Source organism: Haemaphysalis longicornis, unplaced genomic scaffold, assembly GCF_048455015.1.
Source record: "Haemaphysalis longicornis isolate Haplotype H1 unplaced genomic scaffold, Haemaphysalis longicornis Haplotype H1 scaffold_7, whole genome shotgun sequence".
In the NCBI taxonomy this organism is placed as follows: domain Eukaryota; kingdom Metazoa; phylum Arthropoda; class Arachnida; order Ixodida; family Ixodidae; genus Haemaphysalis; species Haemaphysalis longicornis.
This window is the reverse complement of record NW_027526422.1, coordinates 57,012,270-57,039,181: the sequence shown is the minus strand read 5'-3', so window position 1 is coordinate 57,039,181 and position 26,912 is coordinate 57,012,270. Positions and strand designations below refer to the sequence as shown.

The 26,912-nt window shown below is 47.6% G+C and overlaps 3 protein-coding genes across 3 annotated transcripts in view; 1 reads left to right on the top strand and 2 right to left on the bottom strand.

The window, feature by feature from the left end:
• Window positions 1-695, bottom strand: part of LOC144145717 (uncharacterized) — a 36,395-nt gene extending 35,700 nt beyond the window's left edge. Inside the window, exon 1 of the mRNA XM_077677411.1 lies at window positions 507-695. Coding sequence (XP_077533537.1) covers window positions 507-665 — 159 coding nt within the window. The 5' untranslated portion in view covers window positions 666-695. The remainder of the gene's footprint in view (window positions 1-506) is intronic.
• A 444-nt stretch (window positions 696-1,139) lies between these two features.
• Window positions 1,140-3,459, top strand: Wbl (endoplasmic reticulum protein 29-like protein wbl). Its single transcript, XM_077677413.1, has 4 exons — window positions 1,140-1,399; window positions 1,582-1,720; window positions 1,849-2,010; window positions 2,793-3,459. Exons 1-4 carry the CDS (start codon window positions 1,298-1,300, stop codon window positions 3,116-3,118), a joined length of 729 nt encoding a protein of 242 aa, XP_077533539.1. The 5' UTR covers window positions 1,140-1,297; the 3' UTR covers window positions 3,119-3,459.
• Window positions 3,460-8,418: 4,959 nt separating this feature from the next.
• Window positions 8,419-26,774, bottom strand: LOC144145716 (ran-specific GTPase-activating protein-like). The gene is made up of 7 exons (XM_077677410.1): window positions 26,617-26,774; window positions 26,148-26,198; window positions 17,336-17,442; window positions 15,767-15,924; window positions 14,429-14,557; window positions 12,760-12,831; window positions 8,419-10,249 (listed from the first exon to the last, which is right to left on the bottom strand). Exons 1-7 carry the CDS (start codon window positions 26,629-26,631, stop codon window positions 10,134-10,136), a joined length of 648 nt encoding a protein of 215 aa, XP_077533536.1. The 5' UTR covers window positions 26,632-26,774; the 3' UTR covers window positions 8,419-10,133.
• Between the last annotated feature and the right edge of the window lie 138 nt (window positions 26,775-26,912).

Sequence of the window (26,912 nt, the reverse complement as noted above, 5' to 3'; positions counted from 1 at the left end):
AACGCGGAAAGGCAACGCAAAAACGGCAATCCGGGGACTAGCAGCGTCCAATGTCACCTCGCTCACGGGGCGGCGATAAGGAAATAAAGCACCGGTTATCTGCCGGGGAGCCGATGAACTGTCCTCAAGGGACGCGTTTTCACCAAATCTGGGCCAAGAATGTGCGGTTGGTGAAACACTCGCGTTCGCACCTCGTGACTTAACTAAACATAACGAAATACCGTGCAACCATACGATGACTCGGAAGATCACACCAGTAGTTCCTCTACAGTTAGGTCCGCAGGGAATGCTCGGGTAACCACGAAATGCGTCAACGCTCGAGTGCTGTCAAGACAAGGAACGGAAGAAGAGCTTCTGCACGCGGAAATGAACAAAACTGTGCATCCACGTCCAGATTTGGGATAAATTCCAGATTTAAGCCTAAAACCCATAAGCCTACCGTGCTTCTAAAAGTCTACTATTTCTCAAACACACCCACCAAATAATGAATAACCGTGAGACTGTACCTCGTTATTGGAGACCTTCTTTGATAGGCTACGTTCCCTGGTCCGCTGGTGTTTAGTGATCACTTCACTGTTCGGAATCGGCGCAGGAGAAACGGGAAAATTTGAGCGTAAATCCGTCGATAGGATCCCGTCTATCTCCTGCTCGGAACATGCTGCCATCTTGAATACGCCGTAATAAAAACGGCCCCATGATTGGCTGAAAGGCTCGACATTTGTAAACTCTTGTGTGATTGGTCAGTCACACAGAAGAAAAAAATATATTTTGTTTTTAGTTTGTTTTGATATTGCAATCGTAATTTCTCGAATAAATCTATCAAGTGATCTAACAAACTATCGTAATAGTATGTGGCTAACACACTCAAAGCATTAAATTACAACTTACCACTTGCATCCACCACAATTTGAACGTAACAAACGAGCAAGTGGGATTTTCAACAGCCATGCGGCTTTTTCACTCATTATTTGTTGACAAATAACTGCGGCCTGATTAAGCGAGAAAAACGAGCTATGGATAATAAACGTTGACAATGTAAGAACCGACAACTGAAGTAACAATCGCATTGCCAGTACCATCACGCGCACGTGATTTTGTGCTACTCTGACCAATCAAATCCCGCGACGTTTACGCCTCTGGACCAATCGCCGAGGTACAACAAAGACGCTGGGTTCGTTCCACGGGCTCGGGTTTGCGTCCGCCGCACACTTGCATCTCACATTCGTGGTCTGCGGTCAGGTGTGGTTAGTTCAGTTCGCGAAGTCTCCCCGGAGTGGACGTTTGAGCGTTGCCCAATATGTGGTTCAAGTCTATCCTCCTCCTCATAGCTCTTAGCCGTTCTACTTACGCTTCGAACACGAAGGGCAGCGTTCAGCTGTTAACATCCACATTCGACAAGGTAGGTGCGTTTAACGCAATCGGGCGGAAGTGCGCATAGCGAGTTCAGGTGTTGCACTGCCAGTCGGTCTATTTACGATCAACGGCGGCTTTGCTGATGTGTCAGAAACTGAACAGAACCCTCCGCCACCTTAATCTGGTGCGCGTTGTATCTAAGGCCTCCCCCTCCGTTTCTTGTTCCAGATCATTCCGAAGTTCAAAGTAAGCCTGGTCAAATTCGATGTCACCTACCCTTACGGAGACAAGCACGACGAGTTTGTGAAAGTGGCCGAAGAATCGCAAAACACTCCAGATTTCCTGGTTGCCGAAGTTGGAGTGCAGGGTGAGAACTTCGAACTTATTCTCTCTCCGCTCTAAACTCCGCGCAAGTCTCGCAGTGATTTCAGTCCGGCGTTCGTTGAGACTTGCGACGCTTTTTTTTTTAACCGTAACGCCTTTCCTTTCGCGCAGATTATGGTGACAAGGAAAATGCAGATTTGGCCGAGCGGTTCGGCGTCAAGAAGGACGACTTCCCCGTGCTGAAGCTGTTCATGAACGGCCAGGAAGAACCGACGACTTACAAGGGAGAATTCAAGGCGGACGATATCAAGGCTTTCGTCAAGAAAAACTCGGGTAAGTCGTTGTAGTGAACTCCGGCACACTGGTACATCGAAACGGCGTCAGAGTCTCACCTGCTCATTTAAAGCGACTCCCATCACAAATGCGAAGCAGAAGAGCCAGTTTTGTGTGTAGTGGACCTGGGCCTCAATATACAAGTCCTTACTTGGCCAATTTTTGCGTTGACGCGGGTAGAAAGTAATTTTATTCGCAGTGGTAACAGTAACGGCATGTGGCGCGTCACCAAGACATTTTACTTTGGCCTCGTGTTGGTTTGTTTGCAGCTTGGCAATAAGAACGGCGAATTTTCTCGATTTCCTTACGCGCTTGCGATGTATAGCTTGAGATCGCACTTTGACCAGGGTTGCAGCTCAAATAGAATGCTCTATAGTTTCTGTACTATTAGTCTTGATCTCAGACTTCAAATCCTATATCTTATTACAGAGCTAATACTGCCTGCCGCAGATAGAATATTCATTGTATAGGCTTGTTACATAGTCTGCTAGCCTTTCCTTTACCCCAACCTGATAGACTCCCATGTAGAAAGTCCCAGTCAGCATACAAAAAAAAAAAAAAAAACATCCGCCAGCGTGTCTGTATAGCATCATTTACGAAGTTGGAGATTTTTTAATTCCCCAACCCTGTTCATAGTATTAGTGTTCCCAATTACAACTATTTAACCTTCCAACTCTGCGGTGCACCAGGTTACCTAACCCCCAATCCTGTTCATAGTGCGACTGTTCTTCAATATTGGAGCTTTGAGCCCTCCTGGTTCTGTTTCTTTTAATTGTGCGCAGGCATCAAGCTGCAGCTCAAGCACTGCCTACCCCAGTTTGACGAACTGGCTGCCAAGTTCATGAAGGAGGAGGACAAGACCAAGCAGGAGGCCATCCTCGCTGACGCCAAGAAGCTCCAGGAGGCTGCTGAGAAGGAGGCCGACAAGAAGTCCGCGGACGTCTACATCAAGATGATGCAGAAAGTTCTCGAGAGGGGCAAGGCCTTCATCGACAGCGAAACCGAGCGCGTGAAGAACATCCGCAATGGCAAGATCACCCCGGCCAAGAAGGAAGAACTCCAGGGACGTCTCAACATCATCGGCTCTTTCGTCAGGGACGAGTTATGAAGACAGGTGCTTCATACCACAAGTGTTTTTGCATCTTTCTCATGTCATTACCTCATGGACTCTCTCGTTAGTATGACGTCATGAACTTTGTGAAGGCTTCTTCCGTTTTTCCCCCTTCAAAAAGGCCATGTGCTTCCAACCTGTTCACCAATTTTTTTATTTTTTTTTCCTTCAGTGGCTGCTAGTCCGGTTGTTTCTGAGCACTGTGCCCTGAAAGGGTGTGCCTTTTACAGTTTTTGTTTTATTCAATCTGATCTCTCTTGTCGGGGCTGCAGGCAAGAGCAGTCATTTTTCATTATCATAGGGATCGTTTGTTTTTGAATAAAGGTGTTTTGTTCTAACGATGTCTTTATATACTAGTGCAACGGCCCCCATAATTTTGCGAGACCACTGTTGCTATTTATGCACTGTGGCTGTTCCCAGGGCATGGTTCACTGGTCAGCTTTGCAGCATTCAATGGCTGCAATGCATAGCACAAGATCTCCCTCTATTCTACCAATATAGCAGTTTCTGCCCACTGTCGCGTCTGTGTATGCGTTTGAAATGCATACTAATGTGGAGCAGTCACTCTGTTCACAAATGTGGTTTATTTACAACAGTGTAAACAATTCTGATGCAACCTTAGTGTGGTACATTTAATCTGTATGAACGACAGGGTGTGTCACACGTCAGTCGTGAAGTCTGCATATGCATGGAGCAGGTTGCAATTCCACTGCCCTGAAATTTACCAAGTGTCTGCGTAGGCATCGTTTCCCCGAGATGGTCATGCTGTGGCTGTACATGTAAATTGGGCTTGTGTGCTTGCATAATGAGCCCTCATTCCTGGCAGCATGCCAGATATGTTTGCCAATGTCATACCTCGGATATTGATCACTACCCTGGATAAGCCAATGTGGCATAAATTTCACTAACATGCTATGAGAGTAATGCAGTGGATAATACAAAATTATACCCGGTGATCAGCACACAACAAATTGAATGCTGGGTTGTCTTGTCCCGAGGTGGGCACTTGCAAACATTCATCTGCTATATATGATTGATTGTTAATGATACCCCCTTTGTGACGGGGCGATGACGTGTCATCTCACCGAAGAACCTAAGGTATCTGTTGTACTACTGGTTTAATTCTTGTGCTGCTGTTCAGGCTGGCTCAAAATAAATTTCGTCCGTTAGAGGTGAGGACAAGAGAAGACAAGGTGGTAAGTGGCGAGAGGTATGCGACAGTGCGGGCAGTTGTAGGAAAAAAGGGACGGCGAGATGTGACGTAGGATGGTATGCGACAGTGCGGGCAGTTGTAGGGAAAAAGGGACGGCGAGATGTGATGTAGGATGGGGTGATTATAGACTGTTTCAGTTTGCAGGCAGCGGTAAAGGGTGGCATGGTGTGTTGGGAGGGAGGGGTGGGGCGGGGGGTACATTCTTTGTGTGTGCCTGTAGTGGGACAGTATGGAACAGAAAATGGAATCAAGGGGAGGGAGCGTGTCTTCAGCGGTGGGAGGGTAGAACCCGGTGTCGGTCCTTGAAGTTGGGAGTGTCCGGTAGTGCAGATCGCGGGCTGCGGCATGAACCGCTTCATTCCCAACCAGGCCGGCCTGGCCAGAAGTCCAGACAATGGTCACTTCTAGGTCCGGAGGCAGGCAGCGTAGCATGGGTAAGGCTTGCTGTGGGGCAAGACCAGCCTGGTAAAGGGGGCAGGCTTGCTGTGAATCACTAATGATGGTGAGATAAGGCTGATTTTGATGTGTAGTAATGGCATGGGCGATGGCCAGGGCTTCTGCTTCCAGTGTAGGCATATTTCGGTAAGTGGCTGCAGTAAGGGTGTTGCCAGAAGTGTCCAGGGTGACAAGCGTAGCTGGAGAATTGGGGGAGGGATGTGCAATATCCGTGTAGCGGGTCTGGGGGTCATTGCCGTAACGCTTCTCAAGGTGGTGTACTCCAGCTTCTCTTCACGCCCGGTTAGGTGCATGTGCCTGGGTATGGGCACTGTTCTGAGTTGTTGCCGAATGGTTAAGACGAGCATGGGGCGGGGTTCGGCCTATATTATGAATAACCTGAAGGCCTGTGGGGGTGAGGGCAAGCCTATGCAGCTGAGACATGCTGGGCTTCGATGAGTTCATTCAGGGTGTTGTGGAGGCCAAGTTTCACGAGACGTTCGTTCGCAGTGTAAGTAGGCAGGCTGAGGGCTGATTTGTGTCTTTCTTATGAGGGCGTCCAACTTGTTAGTCTCTTGGTGTTTCGGATTGACGAAGGGGGTTGTGTAAGTGATACGGTTGGTGAGCAAGGCTTGTACGAGGCGACGTGTTGACTCGCAGTCCATATGAAGAGCCCCGGATACGACGAATGAGATGCGTCAGCTGGGATACTGTCCTGTGTAGCTGTGGTAGGATAGCTGACCCGGATCCGTCTTGATGGAATGGAACTCCCAAGATGCGAAGCGTGGGAACTTGTGGAATGGAAGCGCCGGATATGCTGACCGGGGGATCGGGAGTGGTGTTAGATTTTCTTCCCCTCGTGCGAGCATGAAGAACGAGAAGGCCAGATTTAGTAGGTTCACATGTTAGTCCTGTAGGATTGTTGTGTCAATAGCTTGCTGTAGACCATGGTTTCTCAAAGTGGGTTCCGCGGAACCTAAGGGTTCCGCAGGCCCCTCCTCAGGGTTCCGCGAGCCACCGATAAATTTTCCCTGGTTCCGTAGTCGCAAAGTCTTATATGGTGAACTTGAGGTGCGATAGATCTAAGGAACCTCCATTACTCACGCCCGAGTGTCAGTAAGCACATCTCGGCGCATAACAGAAACGCGTGAGCTGCGCAATATATCTCGCCAGCAGCTTGTAGCCAGCCAGACTCCGAAAACGGGCCACGTGGTTAAACTATTGCACGTGAATCTCGGCCTTATATTACCCCCATGCGCATTTCTCCTGTTTGGAGATAGGTGCCGCTAGCGTACGCATTCGGGTAAAGTCGACGGCAAAAAAAAACGATACCCTTGCTTGCTTTTGAATTTATTGCACGTTAATGTAGCATGAACGGAATGAAAACTGGCGGGAGTGGGGGGGGTTCCTCGGCACTTAACGGAACTTAGCAGGGTTCCCTGGGACCAACATGCTTGAGAACCCCTGCTGTAGACTGTCTTGCTGCTCACCGCTAGAGCCCCGGGTTGTCCAAATGGTGAGACCGTCAGCGTAGAACGCGTGGTGAATTCCAGGGATTTCTTGCAGCTTGCCCGGGAGGTGGAGCATGGCGATGTTAAAGAGTAAAGGTGAAATAACCGAACCCTGGGGTGTACCTTCTCTTGTCCTCACCACCCTAACTCCATCCCATTACCCAACCCTGAGCAGTGGGAGTCCGAGCTGACCAGCTCAGCACTACAGCGACAGCAAGCCCTGGTGCAACGAGCTCTGGATGCAGCTCGGACTCGCGGCCTCCTGGACTTGGGAGGCTGAGCACATCGTGGTGTGCACAATAAAAGTTTATTCCTCCTCCGTTAGAGGTGGTAGCTAAGGCAATATTGTATGCCTAATCTATTCAATATATCCTACACAAGCAGTGCAGCGACAGGCTCACAGTAAGCCACGTCCGCGACTAAACGTTTATTCGAAACATCACCATACGACACGGGGAGCGTGCAGAAACTGAAGTGACAGCTTTTATCATTTGTGAACTGCATACCCTGCACTTCAAGAATGCCTCTGCCGAGTGATGAGCCGTTTGTTGAAATCGAAAAACAAAATGAAAGTGAATGCACAGCTTGTGTGTGTGATTACCAAGACGTTTATTTGTTGATTTTGTTCCGAATTCCGATGCAACGATATTGAGCACCCCCCTCCCCCTATGTCCTGTGAAATAGCAGTGAATTTTGCATCTAGTTGGGTTCGGTGAATCCTACCTGGATTAAGTTTTGACAATCTTTAGAACTTCTGAAGCAGCATCGGGTTTTTTTTTTCTTGTAAAAGCTATTCTGTTTCTTCCCGACTTGCAGACCATTTATTGTTCCGTGGGTTCATTAACTTTCCTTTGTTCTTGCTACAAGACGCGAGTGCACACATATTTAATGATGCAGAGCCTTGCACTATGCTTAAAATTTTCGCGTGGCTTATGTTTCCTCAACAGGCACAAGTGATTGTCAGGTATTTTGATAATCACATTTCTATATAGTTTTCTACGACGTATATATTCGAAACGAAGCCGCATTAATTGCACGCGCTGCAAGACGAAACCAACCTCCCACTGATCCAGCATAAGGTCTGAACGAGGCGACAATGGAATTCGCTTGAGCCCGACATGTTCGGAGGTGATGGTGGTATGCTGCTGCCATCACTGATGTCCGCAAGAGGGGTAGCGCAGAACCGCGTCCACAGATAGCTTTTGTTGGTGTTGGAGCACACTACCAAGCCGCAGCTGCTTTGTGTACTGCCCTAACCGTACTATTTGCTTAAACGAGATTATAAGTTTAACCCTGTAATCCCAAACGTATCATATAAGACCCGTCATCTTTCGAATTTTTTTACTTACACCTCGGCTTTTCAACCGCCAAGAAATGCCCACTGTATCCCTTCCGAACCTCCCAAGCATTTTTTAAAAAAAACTATAGCTCGATATCTGGCTGCATAGTCCCACAGAGCCTTTGCAAGACGGATTCCTCCATCGCAAGCATGCCTGACGGGTCTACACCTACTTTCAATGAGTGTACGATACACTTTTTTGCGGGGTATATGATACATTATATACCTACTTTGTACGTAGGTATATATTTGGCCAAGAATTTTTATCGTTTTCATTGTCTGGACACGGAAAAACAAAAAGAAGCGAAAAAGAACCAAAGCACTGTACAAGCCCCTATCAGCAACCCAATGCCCATCCCGTAGACGCCGCAGTGAAGCGGCGGCAGGTGGCGCAGCGATCGCCAAGGCGTAGTCTTGTAGTGCTATACTCTGCACAGTCTTTCCAAGGAACTAACGCCTCTAAATGAATCTGAATGGAATTCCATGAACCTCACAAACCTTCTCAGTGGTCTCCTAATGCAGCATTGTTGAAACGTTTACGCATCTGAGTTGCAATTCACACGAGCAAGCAGTAAGGGGTGAGCTGTTGGGCGGCAATTTCATCAGGAGAGCAGTAGCGGCCCAGAAACACAACCCATCATTGGTGGGGGGGGATAGGCTGATTAGTACCAATTAATGCCAAAAGGCAAGCAGAGGGGCCTCGAGCACAAAACTGTTCAATTGGCTATCCTACACTGCCTTCATCTGAACATAGCCCAAAAGAAAGTACTGTTTTGATTTTCCAAGCACAGGCAATGCAGGAGACGGCAAAAAAGCATTTAATAGCTCACCAAGCATACAAGTGCTTCACACAGATTTGTGCCATGGTATATACAGCGAAGAAACACGCATTACATGACCTACACAGTTACAGCTAAAACTAAAACATAGCCCAGTTTGTGTCTAACGGGTCTACCTTTTTTCCCTTCAAGCACTGCCTCGCAACCATGCATTACAATGGCATTTGTTGGCGTTACGCCCGTCTGCTATTCGATTTAGCCAGGGTGCAGCAGAAAACAGGCACAGTTCCTGTTAAGGGGCAGTCTGCATGGCATGAAAGCAAAGTAGAACCAGTAGGCGCATACAACATAACTGTCCATGTGCAGTTTTCGCGACGCATTGTGGTCTACTTAGCAGCACCTTTGCTTCAGGCTTTTCATTCCCAAGAGGGTACAAGCCAGGCACTTCTTGCAAAACCAGCACCATCTAATGTCCCACTTCAAACGCTTACGCTATTCTCTTGAGCAATTGCTGAATGAAATGAGTCCGCCTTTTGGCTTCATGGCAGAGTCGTGGAATCTGATGCCAACTGCCTGCCCAAACAGTCCCAACAGAAAAAAATTTTTTTTAGATGAATTCTACCCACTGTTTTCGTAAAGAGTTTTAGGTCGGTTTGGGTGTGCAGTGCAGGCTATTACCACAGTTACGTTCATGCCGGAAGTGCCAGGCTAGTACCTAAATGTGAACAAAACACCGCAACCACTGTTCCCCAAATGTGCACTCTGAATGTTACGACATGAAGGCCTTTGCCTACGACACCGATACGACAGTGGGTACACTTCCCAGAGCAGGGATACAATACAATCACCAACAAATGCAGACGTCAAACTTGACAAAACAGTGAAAAGAGCCGTGCTGGCTCGTGAACCACTGTCAGTAGCTTGCGAACAATTACCACAAATGCAGCCAGGAGGTCTGCTCACGTAGTCCGCAATAAGCAGTGACACACACACACCAGATTACGAGTCGCAGATGACAGCCACGCAAGCCGAAACCAGTCGCCCAGAACGTGATGAAATGTAACATTTTACAACTGCTCAGTGTTCCTGTAAGCCGGCGAATTCGCCTTGAAATGTCTAGTGTGAGTGAACAGAACATTGTCCAAAAGAGAGAGAGAAAAAAAGAAACCTTTGTTTTAAGCCCAGAATGATCCACTTTCAATCAATGTCACACACAACGGTTGTGCTCCCCACTGACAGCAATGCAACCAGTATTCCCACAGCAAACACACAACAGTGTCCAATGGTCAAGGCTACCTCGCGTCAAGCACTCTTTTCAACCGCTAAGCAGTCGCAAACCTGGAGTGCCGAGGAGACAGCCAGCACTAGCAAGAAGTTGGTATGTCGCACCCCCCACCCTAAATTTACTTTTACCTGGGTCACGGAAAGATGAGGCGTGAATCCTCTTTATTACAGGACAGCATACTAACCCCCCGCACTCGCCACGCGTCCACATTCATCCTCCGAGCGTTTCCCAGATTCCGCACGCACGCACACCCAGAGGTAGGAACTGTCGGGGAACAGTGCGCTCAAACTGTCTCAGGAGTGTGTCAACGAGCTCCTTTTCCTATTCAGCCCGAGAAAGGTTTGCCTCGCCAAGGCACCAGCACGAGAAGTGGTCCCTGCAATGTGGAAAAGGCAACAGCAGTCCAAAAGCAGCCGGGGTGTGAAACGGACCCCCCCACCCCAGTGGTGTTCACTCCTTTGCGGGCGAGCCCACAGACGGCGTCGAGAGGAGCCCGTCGTCCTCCTCCTTGATGGCCAGGGACTCCAGCTCTTTCGTAGGCACCTCTTCGCGTGCAGGCTTGGCTTCTGCACAGCAGGCACGCGCAGCAAGCGAGGTTGGTACACATGAACAGTTCCGTTCGCACGCGCAGCTAGGCAGACTTGCAAAGCAATCCACTGATGTGCCATTCACATGGCAGTAAAAGAGAAGAGGGAAATTGGAAAGGGAGGAGGGGATCTTTAACAGTTGCATACAGCTACTGAAGCCACAAATGAGCAAAACTTTCACCAACTGCACAGCAAATGGAAATGTACCATCCAGATATTTATTACACACATGTACAGTCGTGGTCAGAAGCTGCTCTTTATCAAACACTTTTCTATTTCAACATTTATTTAATTGATGCAAAACCCACAGGCCTCTTGCATATAAGTAACCCCCCGCCCCCAAGGAGCAGCGCTACAGTGGGGTACCGTATGGGTAGGAAATAGCAGGACAAGAATAGTGGCTTGGAATACAATATGCACGAGTCCAAGACAGCTAATTTGAGTGAGCATGAAGGAAGGAGGAGATTGGGTAATGTTGTCAATCACAAAATCGTCCTGAACACAGCGCAATGGTGAGACGCCAAACTTTCAGGAAAGCTCCTACAAACGGAGTAACTAATTGAATTGAAAAGAAACTGACAAATTTGTCACTGGGTGGGATTTGAACCACGGTCCATGGAAATGCAAAATGAGGACGGAACCCTTAATCCACCACAACCCAGATTCTAACCAACTAAAGGTGGCCATGGTGCAGAAAAGTTTCCAGCCTTCAACTTAGATGTGTGTGTTTGACATGAACTGCGGCCTACACGCGCAATTTTAGCGTGTCATTACAGAAGCAGCTCTTAGATGGCTAATATTAACTTAAGCGAATGGGCAAGCCTCACAACCGTAATAAACGAAGTGAGGAAGAGAAAAGATGCAAAGGGACAAGAATGACGACAATGTTGAGAATTCAAAACGATAGGACAATAGCCCCATGTACATGGACGCGACGGGGGCGGGGTGAGTTGAGTGGCGGGTTCAGCTTACCTCGACGCGTCCGAGTTTATACAAACCCCGTCCAAAGAATCGAGGTGAGGGGAGCGGCGGGGTTCACGGAAAATGGGCTACCGTATTTTCACGATTCTAACGCGCACCCTCTTTTGCTAACAGGTAGCTTAATATTTGTGTGCACGTTACAATCGGGCTCAAAACTGAAATAGGCTTTAAGGCGGCCAGCAGCATTGCCACGCGCAACAAACACGAAGTACCCGCAAAGTCCAACTCAATCCAATAAAAACGATCCGTCAACACCACGTGAATGAATTTCGGCGCACTGATTTCTCAATGGCAGGCCGCATACCCTGGTCAGCTGTTGCACATTTTTTGTGTTTCTGCTTAGCCCCTAACGCTTAGAATTATGAAGATCAAGGCACTTGAAATCACAAGCAACTTCAGTGTTCCCCGCTATAACTTTATTTCCAGCAGCAGCTGGATAAGCAACCTTGTGAAGAACAATTCATTTTTGGCTTCGAGAGCTGCATGCCAAATAAAATCTCCCTCTTCCAGGTACGTGGTGTCATGTCTTTTCCATCTGCGCAGTACCATCAGTGTCACTTTTTTTTTTTTTTTTTTCGAATTTTCCTGCGCGAAGTTACCCGCGCGTTACGATTGGGGGCGCGTTAGAACCGCGCAAATACAGTATTCTGCTCCCCGCAGCCCGCCGACTCAGCCCGACAAGCGAGCTAACCCACCCCCTGCCTCCGAGTTGACTGGACTCGCCGCGACGGCTCTCTGACCGACCCCGTCCGCTTATACATGAGGGTGTCGAGTCTAAAAAACCTGTTTATTTCGACTCAACGCGCCCTCATCGGGTCAATGTAAACAGGGCTAATGGCTGTGTCGGAGTAGACACCACCTCATAGGTGTACATAAAACGAGTGCGCAACCTTCTCCGTCGCGCTTGTTCAAATTTTATCAGTGTGGTGCACACAGCGATGGACTCTCAAGAGCCTATTTCAACAGCAGCTGTCAATGTAGTGCTGAAGAGGAGCGAAACTGGTGGAACACTGCAAGACAGCCCAACTAGCGGCCAACCAAGCGCGCAGTAAGGGATGTGAAATCACCCACCAGGAAGAAAACTGAGCACAGAGCAGAGGAATCACAGGCAGGAAGAACAATGAAGTGCGACAGCGAAGAAGCTGAAGCTACTGAGGCAGACCACGATGCCTCTACCTCAGCAACTGCAGAAACAACTGCGCTTGTACGATGCTGGCTCAACAGATGGTGTACAAACATTGCAATGTACAAGGAGAGTCAAACGTGCCATGACGTCAACCCCACTACAACATGGCAGGGCACACAACACTGACATATCTTTCCCCGTTTACTGCATAATAAGGAGAACTTAAACGTCCAACATTTCCGTTTACACTTTCACATCCCCTCCACCACCACCACCCCAATCCATTGTTACCACATTGTCTACCAACTCAGGCACACCCCTCGAGTGCTTTTACACCTTTTTAGTTTTTTTTTTTTTTTTAACGCATGCCTGAGTGTCTCACCTTTGCCGTCCTTTGCAGCCTGTTTTGCCATTTTCTTTGCCTCCTCGAACTTCTCCTTGAACTTCTGGGCATCTGGACCAAATACAGAATAATGATCTTTCACACGCAGTCTACATTGTCGCCGACGCCTGCTTTCCAGCGACATGGGGCCCTTGATACAACGCATTAAAAAGCTAGCTACGTTGGTTTCAAATACAGTGGAATCTCGATGATACGATTCTGGGTGATACGAATTTCTGAAAAGTCCCGGCGAAATTGCATTGTTAGCAATGGGAAAAATTTCGGCTGTTCCAAACGGACCTGCGCGGCCAGGCGGATGATACGAACGAGCCGGCGAGGGGCCCGACTGCCGAATGAGCAAGTGACGGCTCTCTCTCCCCTCTTTGTCGCTCTTTCTCTAGAAACGGCCGGGCTGTTGTTTTCTGCTTGCTGACACCTCCACGAAACTCCGCACGCTTCTCGTGGCGCGGCCGCAAAGTGGCGAGGCCGCTCGAGCGACCGCTCCTAACCGCTCTTTAAAATGCCGCTCCAGGCAGACACTAAGTTGCTTGTGCTTAGGTAAAGGAGCTGATTATGCATGCGATAACGGTACTATAAAACATCATCCACGGTGCTAGTGAAAGCGCCCATGAAATATCTGCCGGGGTGCTAAGCCTAACCATCTCCGGCGGAGCTAAGCCGGCTGTCTCGAGCGCTTCGCAAGTCGTCAGGCGCCTCCATCCTGCCGCGCGCGTCATGCGTCATTTTCTGGTTGAGGTAGGAGCTACCGCGGGCGTGAAATCATCGATACAGGCGTGAAAATACAGTGCGTGCAAAGCCGAGGTTCGCGAATTGCATGCAAAAACGCACCATGTGGTTCACGCTTGACTTGCGGCATGTAGCGAGCTTGGGCACCGCGAGTGAGGTGACGAGCGCGAAGCGTTACGCGCTCCAGAAAGGACTGCTTTGCGACATGGGGGTAAGAAAATGCAGAAGAAAATCACGAATTTCTTCAGGCGAAAGAAAAGAAATACTGGAAAACTTTTTTCAGCGCTACATTTTTTGGTCTGTATTGGTTCATGCGAATTTCGGATGATACGAATATTTTTCGCGGTCCCGTGAGATTCGTATCATCGAGATTTTACTGTAATGGCGGTCTATTCAAGTTTTAAACTTCAGGTTCAATTGTTGCCAGACCCGCCACGGTGGCTCAGTGGCTAAAGCGTTGCGCTGCTGAGCACAAGGTTGCGGGTTCGATTCCCGGCCGCGGCGGCCGCTTTTCTAATGGAGGCGAAAAGCAAAAACGCCCGTGTGTACGAGATTTCGGCGCACGATAAAGATCCCCCAGGTGGTCAAAATTAATCCGGAGCCCTTCACTACGGCGCGCCTCATCGCCTGCGTTGCGTCGGCACGTTAAACCCCACAATCAATCAATCAATCAATCAATTGTTGCCAGGTTCGTCCGGCATCACTTCCTACAAAATGAGTGCATTGCTGCTGCAACTGCGTCATGAAAGTGTGTGACGGTGAATAGCAACGGCAGCTCCCACAAAACAAGAACGTTTGGAGGAACGAAAAAGGCTCAACATTCTGAATGCCTGTATGGTCCCTCTGAGAGGAGATTGGCAGGGCCTTGTTGAAAAGCTCCGCTCGCATCAAAATGTCGATCGATGTGGGGGACAGCACTCACTCTCCACGCTGCCAAACCGCAGCGCCAGCAGCTCTGGTTTGGCCTCCTCGTCTGCAAAGTCAGCCGGAGTGGTCCAGGCCCAGGCCTTGTCACTGTTGCGGCACGGCTGGAGCTCCATGCTGGGGCACACTGCAAAAAAGACGCGACACGCAAACTTCAACGGGAGGGAAGGGAGGAAGAACTACAATGCTGCTGGCTCCAACTTAGCCTGCAACCCGGTGCACGCAAGGCACCATTCCTTACAACAACCAACTTCACACCCTGAAAGTGAATTTCAACCAACGCTGATACAGCAGTGCAGGAAAAACCAGTTGGGAGAAAGCCAGAATTTTTTTTAAACTGCTCTGCATCATACAAGGGCAAAGTCTTGGTGAGAGTAAAGTCCCAGCAAAAGCTTGCGAGCCTTTGTTTTTGAATGTCCTTTTGGAAAACAGCCTGCAGTTTAGAACACTGCTTTGACACAAGCCATGTAAAAAATGAGAATGTTTCAGAAGCCACAAAGCCCTGTTTGATGGTATGTTTATGAGATGTGCCTGCGAATAAAGCACGCAGGACTAGACTTGTACTGTTCCCCTCTGTGTAATATTTTTTTCTTCTTGTACGAGCCGTGGAGCTTTACAAAATGCTCGTAACTCTTGCAAACTCGAGGACTAGCAAAATACGCGAGCCTTGCTCTCACTTTAGTAGCCCACAACTTGGCGTTCATCGCACGCTGTTTGGGAGGCAAATCTGGCACCACGCCAAGTGCACCAAGACGCACAAATGCACGGCCTCTAACGCCCACCCCACCTCACTGGGACATTACCCTGAGCAACTAGGCCACCCACTGCGGTGGCTTAGTGGCTAAGGGTTTGTGCAGCTGAGCCCAAGGACGCGGGTTTGATTCCCAGCCGCGACGGCCGCTTTTCTGATAGAGGTGAAAAGCGAAAACGTCTGTGTATTCAAGATTTCAGCGCACGTTAAAGATCCCCAGGTGGCCAAAATTAATCCAGAGCCCTCCACTACGACAGGCCTCACTGCCTGTGTAGTGTTGGCGCGTCACACCTCATAATCAACCAATCAATCGAGCTACTAGGCGGCCAAAGGTGCAAAAGCTGTGCCTCCTCTCTGCGCATGTTCTTTCGTTCTTTGTCGACGGACCAACTAAAAAATTTTTGTAGGCACGCCCGATCCATTGCTTATACAACAGAAGACCTTTAATGTAGCACCACTCCTATCATCCCCACCTCGCACGCATGACAGTAAAAGCAGACGGAAACCGGAAATTAGGGGGCTACAAGCTCTGTTCTCCCACAATTCCCTGCCGCCCCCTGCACAAGCCATCCGGACAATGCTCACCGTAGTGGTTGGCGCAGACCTTGAAGGTCTTGTCCCGGCGCATCAAAACCCGGCAGTAGCCCGCTGCATTGCGGAGGATCTTCACCTCTCCCGTGCCACGCTCCTTCCACTCAGCTGGTTCATCGTCCTTCTTGACATACCGGTACAGCTTGCCGCGACTGCAAGCAGAACCACATGAGGAGGACCCTACAACACCAGTTTTCTTTACACGAACTGCATTGCTCTTGTGCCGTCATCCATGAATGGTAAATAGGTACACCACTACAATCAATGCCCTCAATTGGCTCGATTCCAAATGTCAGCTTATAGCTAGTGCTTGCTTAACCTGCTAAAGATACAAGTGAAATTCAGCGCACATTGTCATTTTAATTAGCATATGATGACAATGTGCACTAAATTTAAATTGTATCTTTAACGGGTTAAGCATGCCCTAGCTAGCTGACATCTGGAATCGTGCCAATCGTGCGCATTGATTGTAGCGGTGTACATTGTCATCATACGCACGTTAAAATCAAGTCACTATCGTAAAACATCTAGCGTGAGTTTGTACATTTCAACTTGGACATTTCGGCCATTTACAGTGAAAAGGAGTACTGTTTACAAGACATTGTGAACTCCAGCTTTAGCTAGATGCAGCTTGCAGATGTTATAGCGCAGCAAGCATACCAAGACACCAACAGATAGCAGTGGCACGTAGTCTGCCGACCCCAGTGCACAAATGCCCATTTCTGCAGCCAAGCAGCAAAACAGCCACACTCATATCTGCATAGTTATTTGCAAGAACATAAAGTTGGAACCTGAAACCTTTCCGCCACCTAGGTGCAGCAAAATAAGAGTAATATAAAAGACAGCACCTGTCAATACATAAAAACTCAGAATTTTTCCTAATGCCTCTAGTGACTGTGCATGTATGTCCTCTGGAACTTGTAAGCTCTAAACGAAGCAAAATGTTGAACACCCTGAGAGGAGCAGAAATTTTAAAAACAGAGCTGATTCACTTGACATGAAAAGATTTTTATTGTAATGGTAGCGAACCGAGATATGTGAGTCGCGAACAAAGATATGTCAGTAAACACGCCATAGCAAGAGGCTTCCTCTGTGGTACGGGTTCAAAAATGCAGAATTTTGGCCCCTTGACTACGTAACAGAAGTCAAAAGTGCCAGATTTGCTTCCAGGAATATTGAAAGACTAACCACTGTAAAGGGCACTTGTGCAATCGCACGGGACGACACTAAATGCTATCTGAAAGTATGCCAAGAAAGTTAATGGGGCACTGCACATTTATGGGTAACCCAGGCCTTCTCATACCACGCACACTCTTTCCCACAATTGTGGGAAGCTACAGACAGTATGCTCTCGCACTTACAACAGACTTGGCTGCTAACTGCATTCACTTAGGCCCTCCTCCTCTGTCCGTTGGCACGACCCACGTGCGCCACCATCAGATTGAAACGCCAATTCTACTTGTCCATGAGCTGGTTATCGAGCATTACAACACGAACCCTCTGCAACATTGACATTTGCTCCTGAGAGGTGTCCCGTAGACCCAAAGGTGCAGCACTACTCACAGCTTGATCAGAACCTCCTCGTCTTCCTCCAATGTCTTCACCTCCATCAAAGGCAGCTTCACGACGGGCTCAAAGTGTATGTCCGGGCTGTGCGAGCGCTCATCCTCCTGCAACACAGGGTAAAACCACCAGTCTGACCTACTGGCTTTATTCTCCCCTAGCAGCTAATTTGGAATGGCATGCTCGCAGCACCTCAGGACTTGTTTACAGCCCTCCTGTTTTCCCCACTTCCCAACATGCAATGAGAGCATTTTGGGCTTTCACGAGGTGAAGTGCCTTGTAACGAGCATCCTTCCAGTTCAACACAGCTCTCACTGCTGGTGGGCCAGAGAGCGATTCCTGCACACTGCCATGATCCACTCTCACTCATCTGCATGCTTAAGGGACACCGAAGTGTATGAGCAAGCTGGTCTACGTCAGTGGTTTACATTGCTGCGAATACAAGTGCAGTACAATGTCATGAAACAGAAAAGTGGACTCATTATTTGGAGTGGTACTTTACTAAAAGCAAAGATGATTTGCTTTCAATGCATGGCGGAAGCAAGCTTTTCAACGAGGGTTTACTGTATAGCCCAAACGGCAGCGACCATTGCTTATCAATGCAGAAAATTCCAAAAGCCTAAAAAGAGACAGTACCACCAACGGGTGTTCCTCCCAAATGCCCAACAAAAGTGTCCTGCACGGAAGCTTGCTTTTCTTATAGCCCTTATACATGCACAGAAAAGGCATTCTATCAATGTTTTGCCCCCAGTGCATTTTACTTTGTTATTACTTTAAAGCCCAAACACCTGTTTCGTAGTATATTGTGGATAATAAAGACTTCCCCCTCCTGCAATTGGCCTGCAAAGTGATAGAAAAGCATGTGCGGTTGCATAGCTGTTATTGGCCTGGCTGTTACTGGTCAAATTTGGAAAATTCTTGGCCTCAACGGGAATTCGTACCTTGCTTTATCTCGCGCTGTTCCCAAATAAAGGAGCAACACAGAGTTTTACACGAGAAGTTGCATTCAGTCTTTACTGCGAACCTCACAACACTAAATATTTCATTATTAGAATCTTGCTTTTCCAGCACCTGGCTGCAAAAGAAAGCCTGTACAAGTAGCGCCATCACACAACCCAAGCAACAATGCAAACCGAGGGCAGTATCCCATCACCCGACGTCTTTTCAAAGTATTCCCTCGCTGCCCCAGCTCTGGATGCATACAAGTCCACCACAGAAATGGTTTTGCTTGCTAAACAAAATGTTCATTCCATAACATTTGTGGCAGAGGACAATGGGCCAAAAGTGGGACAACAGCTGACAAATGTCAGACTGACATTTATGCCAGGTTGACATTTCGCCACTTCTTTGCTTCGGCTGCCATCACAAAGTGTTCGAAGATGCGTCAGGCCATGCTATAGAAGTTTAAACGCAGCAAGTTAAAGCTTAAAGTTTAATCGAAGTAAATTAGTGGCAAAACAAACCAGAAAAATAAACTGGGAGGGAAAGGAGAAAAATGTCCAAGTAATGAGCTGCAGAAGCCTCCATTCATCGTGAATGCTTTTCCTCACCATTCAGGCATTCATTTTATGGTCAAGATGAGCACAGCTGTTCATATTTTTGAGTTCACTGATCAAACCAACTTGCCCACAAATTAAATGTAATGCGACTCTTATTTGTGTGTTAGGTGCACATAGGCCGAGAAGAAAAAGGACGAAAGGACAGTACAGCAAAAGCAGGCAGGCCAAGCAGGGAAGCTTCCAGCTGTCTATCCTACACATGGGGAAGGGGGACTGAAAGAGAAAGAAAGGGCACACAAAAAGTGGGAGAATGAGTAGCGAAAAAGAGAAGAGGGGGAAAAGTAAGCACAGAGACAAAACCCCGGTCAAAAATAAGATGATAAAAGAAATTCCTGCTTGATGGTAGCCGTGCATGATAGTTTGGTATCTCACACCCTTCTTACATTTCTTACGCGCTGCATTTAGTGTTAGAACTTTTATTGAAGCCCAAAGATACCTGAAATCTGCGAAAAACACCCCTCTGCGTGAAATACTTGGATATGTAATGAGTGCCGCAAAGCATAACGGCAGTAAAGGAACACTAATGTGAAAAAACAAGCTGGCCTGTATATAGAACTACAGTGCCATGAATGCAAACATGCCACTCATGGCAACAGCAGTTGCTTTATTAATAAAGGGACACTAAACGCATAACCTTTTGGCTTAACAAAGATAATGTGTTTTGTAGCTCTTTCAGCTCTTGTTCGACGGCCAACAAAGCCTTATTTGCTAAAAAATACGTAATTAAAGCTAGAATTGCTCCAATTGGGTACAAAGTTCCCAAAGCAAGCGAGGACGCCATTTTCAAATTTACTCACTCCTCTCCATCTGACTGTGAGCCTGTATCATTGGCTTTCACTGCCGCTACAAAGATTGGAAGCTAATCAAAATGGGGTTTTTTTCAATGCCATCTTCATACAGATGAGGCTTGGCTTCACAACCACGCCAAAGCTTTTCGAGGAGGTGCTGTCGCCTGGGGGCAGGTGCAGAAAATAAACGCGCAACTGCTAAATGCAGTTGTCAGCAGTCTTGCTTCAAGCCGTTCACGCTAATATTTCTGACTTTGCCATGGGCTGCTGTATACGTTGAATCCCCCACTGAGGTATGCATATCATTATCATCATTGTGCACATAACTACGCCATTAAAGATATCCCCGCACCGGTCAGCTATGACCCCCAACTCTGCTGTCTTTCTCAACATTTGGTGCCAAAACCCTCAGACCGATGGGGAAGAACAGCAGGGGTGCCAGTGGCCGCCGGCAGGTGAGACACAGAACCAATCGCCGACTGTGACCGCATGCCGACCACAGACCCCTTCAAGCACCGGCGCCAACATTGGCGTTCCTACTGTTAGCCTTGAGGGCTATTTGACCAGCCAGACTGGACCGGCACCCCTGAGAACCATTCCAGTGCACTGACAGCCAAAACCGGCCAGCGCACACACCATGTTCAGTCCAGTCCACCATACTTGGAAGGAACGAACCATACTGTTATCGAACAGCAAGGTGGTGAGCTGGATGCTCTGCGTTCATTGCAAAACAAGGTCAGTTTGGTATTCACCTATCTCATGAACCTCAGAAATCTCACCGATATTGACCGAATCATGACTTCGATACCCACTGTCTGGAAAGTCAAAACGCACCCTGAAATTCTCATACGGAAACTCAGTGTTGTAAAATTGGACTCGAAAGTAATAGACCTAGTAGGCACAAACTTGGAGGAAGTAGAGCGCAATGAATTATACACGGATTGCTTCCACTGTGCAAAAGCACTTTTTACACATTACATAGCTAGCTTGTTGAAAGAAATAAAAAAGGTGCTGCCCGAAACCAAACAAACTGTGCTACGAGACCAAATCACCAAACTTGTCTATCGTTCTACCAATCCACAGACAAGAGTTTCGAAGGTAACTTGCAGCGACACCACCACTGCACTTCTACACTAGCTGATACAACAGGCACCTCCTACAGTGGGCAACAAGAGCTGGCCATCGACCACGAATCTTTGGGAAATGAAGTGCCCCCTGTCTAATTGAAGATGGCACAAGCTCCCGAAGAAACCCACATTGAGCCACCCTCACACGAGATAGAGTACATCTCCGTTGCAAACCTCATCTCATTGCCTGAACTTCATGAAACCATAAAAAGAGTGCGTGCAACTACTTGCCAGCACCTACTGCGTTTCAACGTCTACTTGACAGCATAGGTACAGAAACCGCAGCAGGCATGCAGTTTGCCCATAAACACATTGCCACTTCCGGGCAGGGTTCATCTCTGAGAACGCGTCCTCGGCCTGGAATCTCCCAACAATAAAAATTTTCCACCACCACAACCGAATCGGGGAAAAAACACACAAGACCAAAATGCAGACCAGGAAAACCATGAAAAGCCGATACTGCCGATGTCTGATGCTGCACATCAACCTACTCTTCGAGAAAGTTTAAGAATCGGAGGAAATCAGTATTTGTTCCATTACTGGGAACAGGCCTTGGGAGCTCAGACCTGGTGGTTCAGAAAAAACCACACGGGCCCTTGCGGTCGTCACAGCCATATGGGCCTTGGCCATCACCGCTCCCTATTTCCCAGTTGTAAAATAAAGTGGTTCTCTCTCTCTCTCTCTCTCTTCCAGCTAGAAACGTGCACTATCATCGCCAAACTCATGAAAATGTGCAGTCTGGCTTTGTGAAAATCAGAACAGATTTTTCGTACTTCAAGCCATTGTTATGATGCTCGCCTCTACTCAAGCTGCAATGATGGTTGAGGCAGTGGTGGAAGCAAAAGCCCCAAAATCTTAGCCAGTAAGAGACCATTGGCGACATGGACACACAACAAAATATCAGCGAAAGCAACAAGACAACAGGACAACAGCAATGACACACAAAGTGCCGACTTACAACTGGATTTTATTTTCTCCAGAAATGCCAAATATAAACGAAACTGTAGAGAACAAAATATCATAAAAATATGAAAAAAAAAAACAGACATGAAGGAACAAAGCCAACCCCACAACTAACCATTATCGACACGTGCCCTATTAAGATAGTCTAGCTCCTTCGTCATCACAAACACCCATTCCCAAATCGCCCAAGTTTTTACATTCCCTCAACGATTACCTTGTGGGCGGGAGAAAAAGAGGTGACAAACCAGCGTGACCCGACAATATGTAGATACTAAGATGAACGTATTTGAAGACGATGTCAAAACCAATCAATTTGGTTTTGCCACAGTCTGGCTCCGTTTGCAAGGCGGGGCACCAGAGGCATCGTGCCAGCATCCAAAGCAGAAGCTTTGTGATGCGATGCACAGGACAAGTAAAGGGCCCAGTGTGCATGCCATTGACATCTACATGAACTGCCCGTTCCAAGGTGGAGCTGTAAAGCAGCTTAGACACCCTCGAGGCACATCAAAAGCAATGAATGGATCAGCAGTACCGCTACGAAAAGCAGAGTTTCCTTAACGGGACAGACAATTAATCTTTGTCGAGAATGTTTTATTTATACCAAATTAAAGAGAATCACTTAAAACACCTGAACCCGGAATGGTTTTGCTGATAGTGCTCTAGAACTTTTGAAATCAGAATTTTTAGACCTTCCCGCCATATGTAGCCTGCCAAAGGAATTGACTGATTCATTCTAGGGTTTAACACGCCGACGCAATGCAGGCGATGAGGCTCGCAGTAGTGGAGGGCTCCGGATTAATTTTCACCACCTGGGGATTTTTAACGTGCACCGAAATCTCGTAAACACGAGCGTTTTTGCTTTTCGCCTCCATCAGAAAAGTGGCTGCTGCGGCTAGGAATCGAAGCCACGTTGTCGTGCTCAGCAGCACACCGCCTTAGCCACTGAGCCACCACAGCCAGCGGGTCTGCCAAAAGGAATGCTGGCAACCATGACAGTGAGCAGTGCAGCAACACACTTTTAACTGGACGCAAGATGAAAAGGGGTGTTTAACAACTTGTCCCTGGCTAAAGTAGCAATTATGTGCAACCTTTCCTATTCATTTATGCGGTGATTGAAACTGACAGAGTTGTTAGGCACGCACGGCAATGTTGCGTTTGGACTTTTTGAACTTCATATATTTTCGCGCAAAATTAAAATTATTTCTGCCTGTTTATTTCGCGATGCCTTCCGTCTTTTATACGAGCTACAGGACATGCGCTCCACAAAAAATCAGTGGTCTGTCCCTCGAAGGCATTTGGATAAACTGCCGGACTTGGTGCGCTAGCGTCATCACTAAGCGAACGTGAAAAGAACGGATGCAAGCACCTGCAATGCGAGCGTTTGATGGAGACACGGCACAGCAAAGAAAAGTGTCCAACACACAGCAAGTTCAGCATCACCGTGCAGTTGGTGCCTGTACTTGCTAGCAGAAGACGCGAACTGTGGCGGTGGTAAAATGTTGAATCCCCCCGCTGGGGTATGCACATCATTATCACTGTGTACTATCATGATACCCTGAAATATGGAGTGTGTGGCTTTCAGCACATAGTGCGCATTCTGGCGACGTGCCGCGTATGCACAGTACGAAAAGTTACGAGAATTCGTGTCCATACCTTCGTACGGAAACACCCCCGTTCGGTGTTTGAGTGTTTTAGTTTGACTTTGCGCTGTGTTCAGCACCTGCTACAGGAGCATTATCTAACTTCGTCACTGCGCTGCGTGAAAACAGCACGTGCAGCTATATTCCTTTGTTTTTTATTTCATCATTTCCTTTCCATATCAAGGCTGGTCATGAACTCTCGTAACTCGTTCATACGTGCAGCTATATTCCTTTGTTTTTTTATTTCGCGATTTCCTTTCCATATCAAGGCTGGTCATGAACTCTCGTAACTTGTTCGTACTGCGCATACGCCGTCCGTCGCCAGGATGCGCCCTATGTAGTGAAAGCTGTATCCGTTGTTCGTATTTCAATGTATTACAATAGTACGTAATGTTCCCATTAAATATGTCATCCCCGCACTGGTCAGCCATGAACCCGAACTCTGCTGCCTTGCCCCTCCTGCCATAACAGCATATATACGAACTAGTCGTACGTTGGTATGGCAAGATGTCGCATTCACCCACCTGCACGCATCTTTTGATGGCGCTTGCATGAAATGCAAGACATTTCCACAAAACCAAAACTGAAACAAAGCCTCACACTTCGACTGAGGCGTCTTACACGCTCCAGGGAACTCAAAGAACAGGACCTTCTTCAGCTCCACGATGCTCTTATCCTCTCCCGCATTCGCTACCAAGCGCCGTACGTCGTCCTAACTTGGAAGGGAAGCTTGACGCTCTAATCCGCAAAGCGACAAAAATATCTCTGGGTCTTCCTATTACCACTAGCACCACCCAACTTGCGCAACTTGGTGTTCTCCCGAAGGTTACTGACATAATTGACATCCACCGCAGCCACCAACGTCAATGCCTCTCCGAAACTGCAACAGGTCTTCACATCTTACGCACATTAGGATACCCGTACCGTCCTCCCCGACCTCAAACAACTCCTCTAGACAGCAAAATACTCCAACATATTACCGTAGCACCTATTCCCCGCCACATGGACAAGGAACGCAATCCCAAACGCCGTCTTATTCGTGCCGCATACTACGCCAAGAAAGTAAACCGTGATACCGACAGCCGCCACGGATTCACAGATGCGGCATTTGAAGATAACCTCGGTGCGGTCGCCTTCATCACTTCAGGGGGTACTCACTACTCCATCACTCGACGCTGCACCTCCCCAGAAGAAGCCGAACTTCTCGCTATCGCTTTTGCCGCTGCTGACAACACATCCCCTGTCCGCACGACCAATATCTATACCGATTCAAAGTCAGCATGCTACCACTGTCCCTCTTCAACAACGTTAAAGGGCCTTTTCACGTGCACTGGATCCCTGGTCACGCAGGCGTTGCAGGGAACGAACGCGCTCATCAGCTTGCCCGCGAAGCTCTCCTTCGGGCCCCTGTCGATGCTCGCGACACAAATCCTTGTCCTCCCCCTCCGCTCCCTACCTTAGCAGACATTCTAAGCATACGCCGCACGTTCCCTCCCCTCCATTCCGGGCTTACCCGCCGCGAGCAAGTAGTAATTCGGCAGGCGCAAACATATACACTGCACACAGCCACTCGGCTCTATCTGTTCCAACGCACGCCAGACACCCCTGTCCCACTCTGTCCCCACTGCCTTATTCCCCCTACCCAGGTCCACATTCTGTGGGAGTGCCCCTACAACCCTACCCAACCACACAATTACACCGGAGAGTGGCTGGCTGTTGCAGCGAGTCTCCAACAGCGACGGGAACTGGCGGCCCACATCATCAGGGCCCTCAGCGGCTGATTCGCCCCACCATCCCATGAACAATAAAGTTTCTATCTACCTATCTATCTTAGCTTATGTTCACTAACTGAGGTTTGTAACTGCAAAAGTGTATGACAAATGAAATTTCCCACGTATATGTATTCTACACTTCTATGTCCCTCCTCCCTCAACGTTTGTTTCTGAAAAATACTGGGGCAAGCGCCACATACTGCGCTTTCCAACTCAAGGTTTGTGATGTCGCGAATCTCACAGTGGGAGAGTGAATGGAGAGGGTGGTACCTGTTCTCATGCTTTTGGCATTTTCTGCATTAATATGCAACTGCTGCTGCTGCGAGTGTTGTGTTTGTTTTTACAACACTCTAAGCTATAAATATAGGCCAAGTTGCTTTTATGCTTCAGTGTCCCTTCAAGATCAGCGCCTTCTGCGCAATCACAATATTTCCTCTAAAGGTGACTTTGCTTCAACGCATGATGCTAAACGTTGAAATTAATACTTCATTGGAAATGTACTGAAATACTTAAAACATATGTGCGATTATATGAAAGTCAAAAGGAAAGCGCTCAGAGAGAAACGCATCCGCAGTTTCTCAAGAAAAAACATTCAGAAATCCTTCCAGTCTTTTTAAACAACCAAGTGGTCAGGTTAAGTAATGGCTGTTCGTTTAAAATGCTCATTTGAATGTTCTATCTAAAGCGAGACAAAAATCGAACCAGCAAATGGTCCGACCAGGACAGTGCTACCATCGCCGCAGAAATGAGACATTCGTTTTGCTTTTATAGGAGCACCTAGCCTCTTCATAATGCGGCGTCAGATCGAAAGTAGCTGTCAAATTCAGCCACAAATCAGGTTTTTCTGAACACGAAATTTCATTCATGATTTTATCCTTTAACGGCAGCACATCATTCAGAACCTACTTGTGGTCAGGCGTAAAGCGAAAGCAGTCAAAATCACGAAACCTGCAGACGACTTACCTGCTCGCTGACGCTGTCATTCCGGCTTTTATCGAGGTCCTTCGAGTCGTTCTGACGAAAAGAGTTAAAAGTACAACACTTGTTAAAAGTACAACACTATGTAATCACTAATTAAGAGCACGTTTAGGCAGCAAAGTCCACGGGAAAGACACAAATAACGGTGAAGCACTGGCAGAACAAACAAACCTCCCGCATGAACAAACGAAGCCCGTAATTTCGGCGCTGTCAGATGCGCACATGACAGTGGTTAAAGAAATTTTGATCTCGCCATTTAGAGCATAAGCAAAGACCTAATGCAGCATTTCATTCTACAGTACGCAGCTTTGTGCTTTCGGTAAATTTTGTTTATAAAGGCTGCACCTATAAGCCTATTGGACTAAATCTTTGAACAATGAGCTGAGTTATTTAATAAAATGCAACGCATCGCAAAAAGAACTGGTGTTCACAAGTCACTTATCCACAAACTTACGTTTTCATCGCCCATTTTTATGCCCGATTAAAACCGATTGAACGTGATTTCGTGTGATTATTCTGCAAGCTTTCCCGCTCCGCTAAAAAACGATTCGACAGACGACCGATGCGACGATGCGCTGTCGTTGGCGGCCATGCAAGCTGGGCGAGTTACAAGCGTTACAAGTAACAACAACAAAAAGAGAAATTCTCATACAGCACCGAAATTGTTTTTTCATTGCATTTATTCCCAAATTAAATGAGAATAAAATTGTCGAACATTATAGCAGGCAATATTATTAAAACCATTAAAAC

What these genes read in the sequence shown, in the direction of transcription:
- Wbl (XM_077677413.1), top strand. Translation starts at nt 1,298, where the DNA reads ATGTGGTTCAAGTCTATCCTCCTCCTCATAGCTCTTAGCCGTTCTACT. An exon ending in TAACATCCACATTCGACAAG is followed by an intron (nt 1,400 to 1,581) that starts GTAGGTGCGTTT and finishes TTCTTGTTCCAG; the next exon opens with ATCATTCCGAAGTTCAAAGT. An exon ending in TTTCGTCAAGAAAAACTCGG is followed by an intron (nt 2,011 to 2,792) that starts GTAAGTCGTTGT and finishes AATTGTGCGCAG; the next exon opens with GCATCAAGCTGCAGCTCAAG.
- LOC144145716 (XM_077677410.1), bottom strand. An exon ending in GGTCTGCGCCAACCACTACG is followed by an intron (nt 14,558 to 15,766) that starts GTGAGCATTGTC and finishes TCTTTTTTGCAG; the next exon opens with TGTGCCCCAGCATGGAGCTC. An exon ending in GGCTGCAAAGGACGGCAAAG is followed by an intron (nt 10,250 to 12,759) that starts GTGAGACACTCA and finishes CCTGCTGTGCAG; the next exon opens with AAGCCAAGCCTGCACGCGAA.